The sequence below is a fragment of the Amphichorda felina genome (genome assembly GCF_050947745.1).
Source record: "Amphichorda felina strain 45539 chromosome Unknown scaffold_1, whole genome shotgun sequence".
In the NCBI taxonomy this organism is placed as follows: domain Eukaryota; kingdom Fungi; phylum Ascomycota; class Sordariomycetes; order Hypocreales; family Bionectriaceae; genus Amphichorda; species Amphichorda felina.
The window spans coordinates 259,214-273,819 of NW_028145049.1; the positions used below are offsets into that span (position 1 = coordinate 259,214).

At 57.7% G+C, this 14,606-nt stretch overlaps 5 protein-coding genes across 5 annotated transcripts; 3 read left to right on the top strand and 2 right to left on the bottom strand.

Moving 5' to 3' along the window:
- Positions 1-620: 620 nt before the first annotated feature.
- ACO1O0_000084 (uncharacterized protein) lies at positions 621-1,715 on the top strand (the record flags this gene model as incomplete). Its single annotated transcript, XM_083189589.1, has 1 exon — positions 621-1,715. The coding sequence occupies one exon, from the start codon at positions 621-623 to the stop codon at positions 1,713-1,715; it is 1,095 nt and encodes a 364-aa protein (XP_083053448.1).
- A 157-nt stretch (positions 1,716-1,872) lies between these two features.
- On the bottom strand, positions 1,873-4,701 carry ACO1O0_000085 (uncharacterized protein; the record flags this gene model as incomplete). The annotated part of the gene is made up of 2 exons (XM_083189590.1): positions 1,873-4,575; positions 4,693-4,701. 2 exons carry the CDS (start codon positions 4,699-4,701, stop codon positions 1,873-1,875), a joined length of 2,712 nt encoding a protein of 903 aa, XP_083053449.1.
- Positions 4,702-5,338: 637 nt separating this feature from the next.
- ACO1O0_000086 (glycoside hydrolase family 88/105 protein) lies at positions 5,339-6,596 on the bottom strand (the record flags this gene model as incomplete). The annotated part of the gene is made up of 3 exons (XM_083189591.1): positions 5,339-5,416; positions 5,463-6,114; positions 6,196-6,596. 3 exons carry the CDS (start codon positions 6,594-6,596, stop codon positions 5,339-5,341), a joined length of 1,131 nt encoding a protein of 376 aa, XP_083053450.1.
- A 1,876-nt stretch (positions 6,597-8,472) lies between these two features.
- Positions 8,473-9,482, top strand: ACO1O0_000087 (PLC-like phosphodiesterase; the record flags this gene model as incomplete). The annotated part of the gene is made up of 3 exons (XM_083189592.1): positions 8,473-8,992; positions 9,058-9,353; positions 9,423-9,482. 3 exons carry the CDS (start codon positions 8,473-8,475, stop codon positions 9,480-9,482), a joined length of 876 nt encoding a protein of 291 aa, XP_083053451.1.
- Positions 9,483-12,450: 2,968 nt separating this feature from the next.
- Positions 12,451-14,511, top strand: ACO1O0_000088 (DUF3632 domain-containing protein; the record flags this gene model as incomplete). Its single annotated transcript, XM_083189593.1, has 2 exons — positions 12,451-12,777; positions 13,348-14,511. The coding sequence occupies 2 exons, from the start codon at positions 12,451-12,453 to the stop codon at positions 14,509-14,511; spliced, it is 1,491 nt and encodes a 496-aa protein (XP_083053452.1).
- Positions 14,512-14,606: the final 95 nt, after the last annotated feature.

A 14,606-nucleotide genomic window follows, 5' to 3' on the forward strand; every position in this document is an offset into this window, starting at 1 on the left:
GTGGGGGGTTTAACATATCGGCCACTTCCCGTTTGGGAGCCAACTTGCAACTGGGTGCAGATGGCTATACGGGCATTGCCAGCTTTGCCCGCCGAGGCCAGCGAGGCACAGCCAACAAGATGTGCACCGGATTCGCCAGAGATATTCAAGCCGTGACCAGGATCCACTCAACGTGGCAAGACGGGCACACCGCTGCTCAATGCCTCCTTGCCCCGTCATGCCCTAGTAGTTTAAATGGCGACGTTGGGACTGAACCTCTGTGTCCAATGCCGTGACTCTCCTGTGTGGCACGGAGCCGGAATAGTGGGGGGATCGGCATCAGCCTGGGGCCGGTCCGACACACTGCCTTCGGGCTGTGGAGGGATAATATTGGGGCCAATGGGACCACCACTGGGACCTCTGAATGCCCTGGATCGTCGTCTTCCCAGCCTAGGGAAAACAGTGACGTCTATTGAGGCACAGAGCCAACAAGGCCGGTTCTAATAATGGGATCCGGGGGGAGGGACGAAGGATATAAGGATCTGGATTGTCATCTTCAGAACCACGCCTATCCCCCTATAGTACTACATTAATACCAACAAAGAGAACCACAGTTAAAAAGTCACATTTTATTATATACCATGGCCCTGAGGATAACGACAGCCGGCCTCCTGGCCCTCGCGACGCTCTCCGCCGCCGCCCCCAACCAGGCCGACCGTCTCACCGTGTCCGGAACAAGAAATCTCTTCCTCCCGCCGCAGCCCACCGACCCCAGCAGCACCACCACCACCACCAACAACAATAACAACAAGAACAATGATAATCTCTGGGCCTCGGTCATCACCCGGGGGCCCTCCGCCACAGAGTACCTCGTCGCCTGCGAGACGGCCTTTGCCCAGCCCCAGCGGTGCGACGGCGCGTTCACGGGCGTGACGCTGACGCAGGGGGCGCACACCATGGGTGTTGAGGTTGGGGGTGCGACGTACGAGTGCGAGTTTGACGACGAGGAGGAAGACGGTGATGCCGTGTGCGAGGTCAAGGAGGCGGGCGATGCCTCCGCGAAGGAGATGACGCTGGGTAGCACGGCCGTGACGATCGTGACGGGGCCGACGGGCGTGCCGGAGCTGCGGAGCCTGGAGGAGGTGGCGAGGCAGGCGGTGAATATGGCCAAGAGCGGGGGTAGCAGTGGTGGCCATCATCAGCATCATCATCATGAGGATGAGGATGGTTCTGGAGGTGGTGGATCTACCAACGACGACGACGGCGACAACAACGTTGCCGATGGTGATGATGACGACGTTGCCGATGGTGATGATGACGACGTTGCCGATGGTGATGATGATAGCGTTGCCGATGGTGAGGATGACAACGTTGGAGACGATGCTGATAGCGTTGCCGATGGTGAGGATGACAACGTTGGAGACGATGATAGCGTTGACGATGGTGAGGATGACATCGCTGAAGACGATGATGATGGCGTTGCCGATGGTGAGGATGACAACGTTGGAGACGATGATAGCGTTGACGATGGTGAGGATGACATCGTTGAAGACGATGATGATGGCAACATTGGCGACGACGATGATGACAACACTGCCACTGACTTTCACGACGATGATGAGGTTTACCACACCATCAGCGATGATGACGAGAATAAAGGCAGTGCGAGTCTGGGGACACCGGCGAGCATTGCTGCCTTTGCAGCGGCGTTGGGAGTCATTGCCATTGTGGTCTGAGAGGGCCTTTGTGGAAATGTGGGATACATGTATGCATAGATGAGCGATGGATAGATGTTTGTTTGACTGTGCGACTAGATACCTACTTAATTCTGCTAGATTTCTAACAACTGCAACTGCCGTCCAACGCTCTGAGGAGCTCAAAAGATATAAACAACTAAGCCGTGGCCTGGACTGCCTGGTCCCCCACGGGCATCGACACCTGATACTCCAGCACCAGCTTCACACTCCTCCCCGGCCTCAGAGCCACCAGCCAGTTGACCTCGCCATCCTTGTGCAGACTGGCCTGCGCCGTGCCCCAGCCATCCCTATCCCTATCCCTCCCGGCCTCGCCCGCAGCCCTGCTCTCGCCGCCCGCCACCAGCCCCTCCGGCCGCAGCAGCTCCACGCGCAGCTTCTCGTCGCGCGAGACGGGCACCTGGTCGCGCACCAGCAGCTTGGTGTGCCTCGTGTTGGACGCCCGCGTGTTCTCCAGCCGCACCACCCGCGTGTACACCCTGACGTCCTCCTTGGCGAAGAACCCGGCCGCCGCCACCCTCCGCACCTCGGGCGGCGCGTACACGACCCTCACGGCCGGGTCGACGCCCAGGCTCAGGCTCACCGACTCGCCGCCCCCGGCGCCGCAACGGGGCAGGGTCGTGCGCCCCGCGAAGCTCCCGTCCAGCGTCACGCCGGCGGGTCCGCGGAGCAGCGTCAGGCGGCTCGTGTTCTGCAGCTTGGCGCTGAGGTGGGCGGCGGGCTCGCACTTGGCGACGACGGCGTGGCTGAAGACGACGCTGGGGAAGTGCACGCGCGCGATGCGCTGCTTGGAGGAGCTGGAGCTGGGGGTCAGGGTCTTGGTCCCGGGGAGGTCGTAGGACGTGGTGAAGCCCGTCTCCTCGACGAGGGACTCCTGGAAGTCGAGCTGCTGCTGCTGCTGCTGGGTGTTGGTGTCGGAGTCATCATCGAGGTCTGCGATGGACATGGCGATGGGGGGTGATGGCTGCGGAGACCCTTGGATGGCTGGGGCTGGGGCTGGGTTGGAGCCGAAGGGGTCGAATGGGGGAGCGTTGGCCATGTTCATCGACTGCATCTGCTGCTGATGCATCTGCTGATGCATCTGCTGGAGCGCCTGCTGCTGATGCATCTGCTGCATCGCCACCGACATCCCCCTCGGTGCCCCCCCCTGTTGCGTCCCTACTACGGGCCCCCTCGGTGCCCCCTGCGACCCTACCACGGCCCCCCTCGCTGCCCCCTGCGACCCTACTACGACCCCCGGCGGTGCCTGCTGCTGCTGGTACTGTCCAGGCTGGCTCCCATCTTCCCCAAACATGTCATGCGCAAAGGGATTGGTCTTGGCCTTGGTCTTGACATTCTTCTTCGTGGCGTTCCACGGTCCCTGCTGCTCCTGCTCCTCCCGGGGAATCATCAGCCTCTTCTTGTTCTGCTGCTCCAGCAGCATCAGCTGTAACTGATAGTCCTGAAGCGAGTGCGTCTTGTTCTCCGCGGCGTCGACGCCAAACATCTCGGAGCGTGGCTTGCCGGCCGCCGTAGCCGACTGCTTGTTCTTGAGGCTGGCCCTGTAGCTCCTCTCCTGCACCGAGTACAGCAGCGAGTTCTCTGGCGCGTGCGCGTCGAGCTTGATGGGCCACGGCGCCAGGACGGGGGCCGTGTCGCTCAGGCTGGAAGACGTGGCCTGCGATGTGGACAGCGTGACACGGCACTTGTCCCACGTCTCTGACGTCGTGTTGGTCAGCTGCGCGTCGAAGCACAGCGTGCCCGTGCCGCTCGTCGTCGACAGCTGGAGGTCGTAGCTGGGCGCCCACGACGCCGCGCTGGTCACGTACGACAGCACCAGATTGCATTTCAACCCGACACCATCTTCGTTAACAGCAGCAGTAGAAGCAGCAGCAGTAGCCTGGGTAGGAGTGGCACTGCTCTCCTCCACCGTAGTAGTAGTAGTAGTAGTAGTAGTAGCAGTAGTAGCCACGTCAACGTCGCTGGACACCGAGTTCCGCCGCGACGACTGTGGCGTGTACGCCCCGGCGGCCTCGAGCGTGATGCGCACCGCGTAGCAGTACCGGGGCCAGAACTTGCGCCTCTCCTTGCGCACGCGCTCCTTCTCGGCCAGCCGCTCCTCCTCGCGCCGCGCCTCCTTGATCTTGGCCTTGGTCCTGGCCACGAGCGCGCGCTTGCGCTCCCTGTTGGCGCTGTCCGTCTCGCGGCGGTGGAGCTTGTGCAGGCGCCCCAGATCGTCGCGGGCGGTGCGGAGGAGTGGTTGCAGGCCGCGCTCACGGCGCTCGCCTTCGATGCGGTCGGCGAAGATGGCGGCGCGGGCGTTGGCGTAGGCGTCCATGCTCTCGCCGATGGGCACGCCGTGCTTGGCGTCGAGGGTCTTGGAGAAGTCGTCCAGGGACTGGAGGCGCCTGTTGGCGCTGGAGATTTGCTCCTGCGCGGCCTTCAGCTGCTCGCCCAGCTCGACGGATCGTGACTTGGCGGCGGTGAGCTCCGGGCTGTCGGGCAGCTCAATCTCATGGCTGTCGTCGGAGGACTCATCACCAGACAGCTTGTCGTCATCCGAGTCTGGGTAGACCTCCTCAAAGATGTCCCTGTTGGGCAGGGGCTCGACGGCAATGTTGGAGATGATGGCCGAGCCGCTGCCCTCGACCTTGATCGAGTCCTCGTCGACGGTGGGGGACAGGCCCAGGATGGAGATCTCGTTGGTGCCCGGGTGCAGGGGAACGTCCTTGATGTCGCGGAAGACCTGGGCGCGCGTAGGGAAGAGCGTCACGGAGCGTGTAGAGAGGTTGCGGACATTGTAGTCGACCTTGGCGACGGAGTCCATGGCGGTTGTCTGTCCGGTCTTGGATGCCGAGTTGGTCTGGTGGCCTTGAAGTCCGGGGTGGCGCAGTGTGCTGAATGGGAAGAAGGGGAAGGGAGGACGGGATTGAGAAGACAGTGAAGTGAGCATTGGATGTCGATGTCGAGAGGGGGGAACCAGGAGCATTGGAGGGGAGAGCCCCTATTTATACATGCCGTGACGTCCAAGGCTGACAGCCAGGCAGCTCATCCAAGGCAGTGCTGACCATGTGGTTCGCTTGGCCGTACATGTTTGCCTTCCAGGTTGTGCTTAACTGACGACCAGACGTCCACCCCGGCCATAGATGCGCCAGAGCATTCTGTGGGACAAAATCAGGACTACTTATCCAGAAGGGCGAAGGGATGTGTGACAAGCAAATTGATAGCTTGGCGATTGCACTTCTCCATGGCGATGCAGCACGTTGATATCCAGATGGTGTTAGTGTGGATGGACAGGCACCCCTTGGACCCCAACTCGTCGCAGCCAGTCCGAGTCATCTATGCCACACTATCAATTAGCCATGAAGATGCTATGGGAGCCGTGAAATAATTTCACCTGCCTCATAAGGGTAGCTATCATGGGTATATGCCCTCGATACGTGTAAGCAGTGATCTTTGTTAGACGGAGATGAGTGTCTGCCACCAACATTCGACTCCGGTGCCCATCATGTTTTAAATTGAGCTTCATAAATGTGACCAGAATTTGTTGATAAACTTCAATATAATTCCATTCCAGGCCGATGCCTCATCATCTGTCCTATGCATCTCTTGCCCACGTTTCCCACTCATACGACGCCAACATAAACGGCCCGCAGCCATTCTGGTGATTTGACACAATCGGACGACTGGTGTAATACTAGAAGCTGTCAGAATTGATGTTTCCATCCTTGAGCGGTAAAGAACACTCACGTCCCAGTTGACATCCCCATTGGCGAGGTTACACTCATCCACCGTGCCCTCATACACCAACCCCCCATCCTCCCCCACCGACACAAAGTTGTCCACCAGACTCCCATACGCATCCCTCGCCGTCCCCAGAAACTCCCGGCCGCTCAGCAGGCCCAGCCTCACCCCGCGGAACATCCCCCACGTGAACATGGCCGACGCGCTCGCCTCCACAAAGTTGCCCTCCCGCGCCCGGTTCTCCTCCTCCATCACCTGCCACCAGCTCCCCGTCTCTCGGTCCCGCGCCGCCTTCACCGCGCGCGCCAGCGACGTGTACGCCCGGAGCAGCCTCCAGTACCCCGGGTGCCACAGGGGAAAATACCCCAGCACCTCCACCAGCGACATGAAGTACCACCCGACGGCCCGCCCCCACACGTGCGGCGCGCGGCCCGTGGCAGGGTCGGCCCAGGGCGCGTACCCGTCCGCCCAGCCGTGCACGAGCAGGCCCGAGCCGTCCGGGTGGTGCGCGTGCGTCTCGATGAGGCTGTACTGGCGGAGGATGTCGTCCCACGCCGTGACGTTGAGGCGGTCGAAGTGGTGCGTCCAGCGCGCGTAGAAGGTCTCGGCCATGTAGAGGCCGTCGAGCCACATTTGGTTGGGGAAGAACTGCTGGTGCCTGGTATTTGTAGGTTGGGTCAGATATGTACTGGGCGTCGATTTGGGGCATAATAGTCTGGTGGGGGATGGATGGACCTACCAGAAGGCGCCGGAGGGGGACCGCGGGTACACGTTGAGCATGTGGCGGACGACGCCAGCCGCAGACCGGTACTTGTCCTCGCCCGTCTGCTCGTACAGGTACAGGTAGTTGTTGCCCATGCGGTACTCGTCGAGCACGTAGCGCGAGTAGTTCCACTTGTTGATGCTGCCGTCCTCGAGGACGACGTCGCCGTCGATCTGGTTCTTGTACCAGTCAAAGTACCTTTCATCGCTCGTCAGCTCGTACGCCTTCTGGAATCCCAGGTACAGGACGGCGTCTTGGTATCCAAAGTCGGACTTGACCCCTTTGTCGATGAAGGTGTCGGCGAGCCATGTCAGATAGGAGTGCTGGTTTGCTGCTGCGGCTGTGGCGCCGAGGGCGAGGAATAGTGTGAATCTCATCGAGGCTATGTAGGTTTATGTGTGAGAATGGCTCGTGAGGGTGTTCGTTTGTGGGCGCTCACATCCCACATAATGGGATATTTATATCCGTACTTTAGTTCGAGTCTACATAATAATGAACATGACATGACCCCGCGATTCGGGATGCTTGGGCTTTGGTAACATGTACCACACGATGGCCGATGCGATGAGGGGTACAGGGCAGCAACCAACGGCTCATCTGCGTATCATGGGGTGTCTCTTGGGCCTCCACATTGGCGGAGTATTTGCAGCCGTGCTTGGATCTCATTATGAATCTCGCGAGGCCCAAAGTCGGTCCGATTCTGGATATCGATAGTGGCATTGGGCCGTAGGCTCAAAGTCCATTGTGCAGGCATCTGATATTCAATATCTCTGGCCGGGGCAACATGGAAGATTCACGTAGCCCTCTCACCACAACGACATGAGATCCATGTACCGCCGTACATTCTATGATTCAGCCTCCAGGACAACGGGACGAAACCTCGAAGTGGAGGCGGAACGTATCCCAAGGGCTCATCATATTCTCCGGCGCCCCCCGCAGCTAACATCCATCCACCGACATCATACATGAGCCCCGCAAATCGAGAGGCATCTAGGTCAAGATTGCACGTTGCATCGGAACTGAACTGGCCAACAGGAGTGATTCCCTGCTTGGCTGGGGAAACAACACACTTGACCGTCGCGGAATGTCGGCTTGTATGCGGGGTCTTTTTGCTGGCTGGTGCTATGATGCCCGAACATGTGAATAACATGCGGAGCCGCATGTACCCGAGTTTGGTGATTCACGTTGTCTGTACTGAAGAGTCGACCTTACATGTACAAAGAGCACAGTGATTGGTGCCTAGCATGTCTCTATTACCTGGTATTTGTCGACTTCGACATCTGGGTTGGCCAAGGGGACATGCGAGTCCGAGAGTGTTTAAACCATTATATATATATATATATACTTTCAGCCCTAGTTAAGAGACCTAGGTTATATTACCAAATGAGTTCCGGCCACATCTGATGCTACACGCCAAATGGACCACCGTTAAATAGTACCCTGATTTATACATATTCGGACATGAAGTCCCATTTAGGCAATCGACCGGGACCCCATGCCGTCGTGCACTCCGTCCCCCGTCTGGCCGCCTTGATTGATGGACCTTGGCGTAGGATTCGACACAGGGGCCATGCTGGTGCATCTCTTCTGGCATGCATATCAATGGGTATTTGTACTATACACAAGGTAGTACCAGGAGGATCCGAACAAGCCAGTATTAGGAACTTGGGGTCTATTTTGGGTCATAAGGGCCTGGGCGCTTGACTGTAAATTACTTTGCCTAGGTTGCACTCTTCCAACAAGTAACGCTTGTAAGACGTCGAGGCCAACAGTGTGATGTTGCGCGCCACCCACGGGGCAAATTGTCCCACCGCCCCACGACCACGACACAGCTTACCCATGACGGGATCGCTCTGTCTGACCGTCTGGACCCTTATTCCCAACTTGATGGCATTCGGCAATGGGCACCTGTCCCTGGCAGATGCCCCACGATTCGGCGTGGGCGACGCGGGGCCAGATACCTTGGGGGTCTTTGCTGCACCCGAACAGGCAGGTCGATCCTCCTGTGTCTCATCTCCAACTCCCGGCCGGTCCATCACGGGATGGAATGGGAAAATCACTTGCCGTTGTCAGAAGGGGCTCGGCGCGTCTGCCGGGAGGAATGGTCGGCATGGTCCCTGGAGGAACGTTGCCCGCGATGATAAAAAGGCCCACTCCCCGACTTACAAGAACTGCCATCGCTCTGGTACACTTCTCTACGTAGCCCGACTCGACCCGGGATTCTACTCTTTGAATAACACAGGCTCAAGAAAGATGATCCACAAGCTCAGCCTGGCCCTCGCCCTGGCGGCAGCAGGCGCCTTCGCACAGGACGCCTGCAACGGCTTCACCGAGCTGTGCGGCCGCAAGTACAGCGACATCACCTTTGCGGCGTCGCACAACGCGGCGTTTGTGGGCAGAGGCCCCTCGCACAACCAGTTCGAGTACCCGGAGGCGGGCATGGACATGGGAATGCGGTATTTCACGACGCAGGTGCACATCAAGGACGGCGAGATCCGGCAGTGCCACACGGACTGCGCGCTGCTCAACGTCGGTGCCTTCTCCGAGATTGTCGTGTCGCTCAAGACGTGGCTAGACAACCACCCGCGCGAGGTGGTGACGCTGCTGGTGGGAAATGGCGACGACAATATCCTGATTGAGGAGTTCAAGCCCGTGTTTGAGGAGGCGGGCGCGGTCGACATGGTGTTTGCGCCGGGGGGCAGTCTGGGGCTGGGCGACTGGCCGACGCTGGGGGAGCTGATTGACTCGGGGAAGCGCCTGATTGTGTTTATGGGTATTCTTTCTGACTCCCATGGACGTTGATGGAGGAGGGCTCCCCTGACTGACGTTCGAGCGTAGACTATAACGCCGACCTGGGCAAGGTGCCGTACATCATCCCCCAGTTCGACCACTACGTCGAGACGCCCTTCAGCCCGACCGACGACAACTTCTTCAACTGCGACGTCGACCGCCCATCGCCCGACACGCCCGTCGACAACCGCATGATCTTTGCCAACCACAACCTCAACAAGAAGCTTGGCAGCATCCTCCTCCCCGACCAGATCGACGCCGCCGACACCAACTCGGTGGCCAACATCCGCCGGCAGACGGACATTTGCGTCGACAAGCACGGCCGGAACCCCAACGTGGTCATGGTGAGTGTCCTATCCCTCTGTATTTGTGTCTGCTGTGGAAGGGGATTGCAGGGCTGACGTCGGTGGCAGCTGGACTTTGTCTCCAAGGGCGAGGTCATTCAGGCTCAGCGCGAGCTGAATGGACTGTAGGCTGCATGAGTGTGGGTGTTTATTGTGGGACGGAAAATCATGTCGAATGAATATGCGATATATTTACATGTAGCAACTCAGTACAATCCCTAGGAATATGCACACGAGATACGACTGGACCAGCCCGAGAAGGCTATCCTGGCCAATGGGGGCTCATGCTATTCTTGGAGTCTCCTCGGGCCACCCCATTATGATTCATGTAGGGTGATTTGGTGACAGCCAACGGGCTAAATCATACCACATCCAATAGTTACAATGAATGGTGAATGGGCGCATGAATTATGAGCGGGCCTCTGTATTCCCCTGTTCTGCCCTACAGCATTACCGCGGGCCATGGTGGGTGGGGAGGTTGTGATTTAGAGTCGGGAGTACACTTTTGAGGTGATTCGATCTTTGTATATTGACGTTAAGAATGATAGCTAAAACACGCTTCTCTGCCAACCACGGACCAACTAATGGAAGGCAAGAGGGTGATCCTGATAAGGAATTTCCCCCATATCCCTGTCTCACGTGATATGACGGTATAAGCCGCAATAGTCCACCTATCCTAATAGTTTATCCATTTGAGCCCGAAGTTCATCTCGCTCTTGGTATAAAAAGTCATGTCTTTGCATTGAATACCAGTTCCGTTCTCTTGCCGCTTCCATTTTCTTGTCGTGTAGCAATAATTTTGAATCCAGTATATCCAGTTCTTTCTGTATGAGATCGGACTTCATATCCAGCATTTCGAGCTGCGCGGGTAACAGGCGCTCTTCCATCTGCCCACCAAGCTATTAGTTTCGATTCCATGAAAAGAAGAAGAAGGGGTAAAACAGAGTCATACCCTCATAATCTCAACCCTTCTATTGTCCCCAATATTGTTAGATCTATCATCGTATTCTTGCTCTTCAATTCGTTCCCTCAGTTGTTGCGCTTTCCTTTCCAGTTTACCCCGGGGTTCCTCGGAATCCCATGATCCATACTTGAAGACATGATCTTCCTGTTGTTTTTTGTCACGTTCCTCTCGTAGTTTCCACAGTTTCTGTTCTTCCTCATACTCTTGACTCGAAAATTGGTCACATTCTTCTCTTAATTTACTGATCTCATCATCCAGTTTCTGCCAATCGCCCTCCAGTTTCGCGAGCTTAGCGGCATTGTTGTTGGGGTCCGCCATGTCGGTGTCGAAGGGCAATAGAACAGATGTAAAAAGTCTTTGTATCCCTCGATTCTGATGAATGAAGAATAAACACAGTTATAAGATCCGGTGAAGGGATGAGGGTTTATGGGGCATATATATATATACTATATATACTCCGACACTCGACGTAGAAGAGGGGTAATGAACAACCTGTACAGAGACATCAATATCAACGTTCACATGCTGAACCTGCCCGGACCAGGCTGCCTCCATCGTTGGATTCCAGGTTGTAACGAACCACTTACAGAACGCCACGAGTCGCGCCGACGTCGATTGACTTGCTATCTGGATTCTCCAGCCTGTAGAATCTCTTCCATGATGCTGCTCCATCCACCACAGACGCAAGGCAGACATGACCGCAGGCGGAACCGAGACGCCTACATCGCTCCTCGCGGGCCTCGACTCCCACCCAGTGGTAGGATCGCAATATTGGTGGAACGGCAGGACCCAACACCGAAGCCATCTGCTGTAGCTATTGGCTGCTGCAGTCATCTGCAATGATAACCCTTCCACACGTCTCTAGGATAGAATATGCTCCTGCGTTGGTTGGAGGATCTCTTTGGTTCACCTAGATGAGGGGGGGTGCCCGGGTGCCCGGGTGCGGGGTGCCAGCGGCCAATCTGGCTGATATGCGAACCATAAAAGGCAGAATGATGAGCGGGGTAGGTTCGCAATTCCCATGTCATCTGCGGTATGATGGAATTCAAGTTGGGCACGTTCTTCACCAGCCTTTGGCCCAGCTCTTATTACACGCCTGGACCTCTCGGGGGGCTATGAAGTCATCTCCACATCCTGAGTCCCTACATGAGAGCCTGGAGGTGCCGCATGATCCTTGATAACAGTATTTAAAGTAGCGGGGAATAGCGTGGGCGCCTATGCGGCTAGCAAAGCCACAATAATAGATGGATGGTAAGTAGAGGGCAGATGTAGCTAAATCGGGCTCCAACTAAATTTAGGCCCTCTAGAAGTGATAAACAGAGAGCTCGGCGCTGGCCCCCTTAAGTAGGGAGTATCCGTATCCTCAACATCTGTCTCGGCGCCTCTGGCCACTCGTCTCCTCCACGTCCCCACCGCGGGCCGTGTGGGGGCGGGCGCATCCATTTGGAGTCGGCAGTCCAAGATCAATCGCCATTGATATTCCATGCCGTCTTGGCTGCTGGGTCCGATGTTTGATACGTTGCCAAGGGCCATGCTGCGAGGGATGAATCTTTGTACCGCCGGTCCGGGTCTGAGCTCCCGTCAAACCCAAGAGCTTGTGTCGGCCATGAGGTGGAAGATGGGAGGGTCTGACGCCCGGTTGATCGGCACGAGATTGCATCAATGTGACTCTGGCCCCGCGCCAGGTCGCCAATGGGCCATTGCGCCATCACGGTCGTTGTTTGCTCATGGGAGTTGTGGGCCTGGCCATGGGGTTCTTATATCTCGAGGACTACAACCTAGGCCCATCTGCAACCGACATTGACGCTCAACGCTCAACGGCCAACCTCACGAGACGGAGCTAATCTGGGCTCTGTTAATACAATATACATGTACTGGGCATCGCGTGGAAGCGACATCACTGCCTGCATCGTCCACGGAATCAACATTCGACTTTGCGGCACGACGTGCCGGCACAGCCTCGAGGCGCAGCACCGACGACCAGATCCCCAAACACACTGATAAATACGCCGGGGTTGCCTCTCCACCGTCGACATCCTCCGGCCCACCCAGTCAACAGCCCCAATCCTCCACGACGCCATGCGGAATCCACTACTATTGCCACTGCTGTGCCTCGCCTCCGGGGCCCTCGCCATGCCCATCGACCGGCAATCACTAAGCCAGTCGCCAGGGTCAAAGACGACGACCCTGCTGTCCTTCTTCACCGACGCCCCCGAGTACATGGCCAGCGCCCTCAAAAACCCGCAGACCATCTGGTCCAGCTCCCGCGTCCTCCCCATCTTCTGGGCCGACTCCTCCTCCTCCAGAGATGCCGGGGATGGCGGGCACGGCTCCTCGTCCATCTGCCGGCACCGCGTGGGGAGCTGGGTATGCGGTCTGCTGGCGGGGGTCTCTCTGCTGGCTATTGTGCTGGCTGGCTTCACCCTGGTGGTCCTGGTGGTGATTTGTGCCTACAAAAAGGTATGTCTGGCATGAATGAGCTGGCTTTTGTGGGTAGGTGGCTAATACGGTGGGTGGCAAAGGCGTATCAATCGCGGCGACAGATGAGGAGCGTGCCATTCCGAATTACACAACCACGGGATAATGGCGAGAAGACAAAAACACCGAAGCTCAAATGATGCTCAAGCCATCTATTCCTATAGTTAAGGACAATTGGAGGGGATAGAAATGCGTTTACGGCGGCATGGGAACGGCCGGTTTGGTCAATGGCAAGGCGCAATGGCGGAGCCAATTGATGATCTAGATACCCCAAAGCTATTATTAAAACAACACAGCGCTGATACATGCCATCTTCGAGAGACAAGGATCTTCGTCTCTACTAGTGTCTTCGGTGAGACTCATTCGGCAATTGCGGGCCCATCAACGATCGTGGGCCCGTGGCGATGAAGCGACGATCTATGGGCTGTGCAACACCGCAAACATTCAACAGGCCACATGGCGGCGTCGACTATGGGCTAGTTAAAAACCTGTTGCCAGTATTTAAAGAGGGCACGTACGTCAATTTACAGATGCCCTCCAAGACCTCGACAGCACCCGCCAGCGCCATACACGATAGACATGGAGGCCCCCCTCCCATCAACGGTAGAGGCGAGGAGGCGCGCCGCTAGAATAGAGCTGGACCAGAAGGCCGAACAGATCAACAATGACGACTCCATGGATGAGGTGGCAAAAATTGACGCCCTCGCCGAGCTCCGCCACTGGTTCTCTGCCGAGAACACCGTCCTAGACGCCTACCTCGCCGACCGCATCTCCCTCTCCCAGGCCGTCGACAGCCTCGCCGGCCCCATCGACGAGGCCTACTCAACCGGCGACCACGGCATGGGCGCCTGGAACGCCGAGCGCATCGCCCGGTCCCAGCGCAAGGTCTACTCTCCCGAGGAAGCCCTCCGGCGGTACGGGCCTCAGGAGGACATCCCCCACCCGGGCGAGGAGGCAGCCGCCCTGCAAACGACGGGCGATCTCCTCTGGAACATGTGGCTGGGCCTGGTCCACGCCGCGAAGCGCATCCCCTGGACCGACGCGGCCCAGCAGGACAAGCTGCTGCGGTTCGTGCAGGCGCTCAAAGCGAGGCCCGACCCGCCGCTCCCGGAGCGCGTGACCCCCGCCCTGCGGAGCGTGTGGACGTGGCAGAGTGGGAAGCTGTGGAGCGAGCTGCACATGCTGAGCATGACGATGGCCGAGGTGTGCAACGAAACCCCCGGTTGTGCGTCTGGGTGGACGCCCTTGGAGAGGCGGGTGTGGCTCAATTTGAATGCCTTCATGGCGCGGCTGACGGTCAGTGGGATATGTGAGATGCATGGCTTCGGGGCTGGGTGGACGTTTGTGTCCGCCTTTGAGTCGAGGGAGCCGGATCCGAGATGCCCACTCCCCATGCCGGAGGCCATGGCTCACTATATCACCGTGTTAAGCATATGGATGTTCATCGCAGGGAGGGTCATGTATGAGCGCCGGTTGCGCGAGGAGAGGCCGGAGCTGGATAAAGGGCTTAGAGGTGAAGATATCCCGCTGAATGCGAGGTGGAGGGGAGAGCTGCCCTGGGGGAATAACACGTTCGTCACTGATGCGCGGTGGACGTACTGGCATCGCATGCTGGCGCATCTGTCTCACCAGGAGGAGCTCGATGACGAGACGCGGGCCATGGCGGGGAGGACTGCAAACACGATGATCTCAATCCAGTCGGAGAGTAAGGGTTGATGTAAAGATACAAGCATGTGGGATATTAATGTATTTTCCGCATGTGTTGCTGATGGTAATACTCCGTAATACGTCGTGAATTCATACCCGGTCCG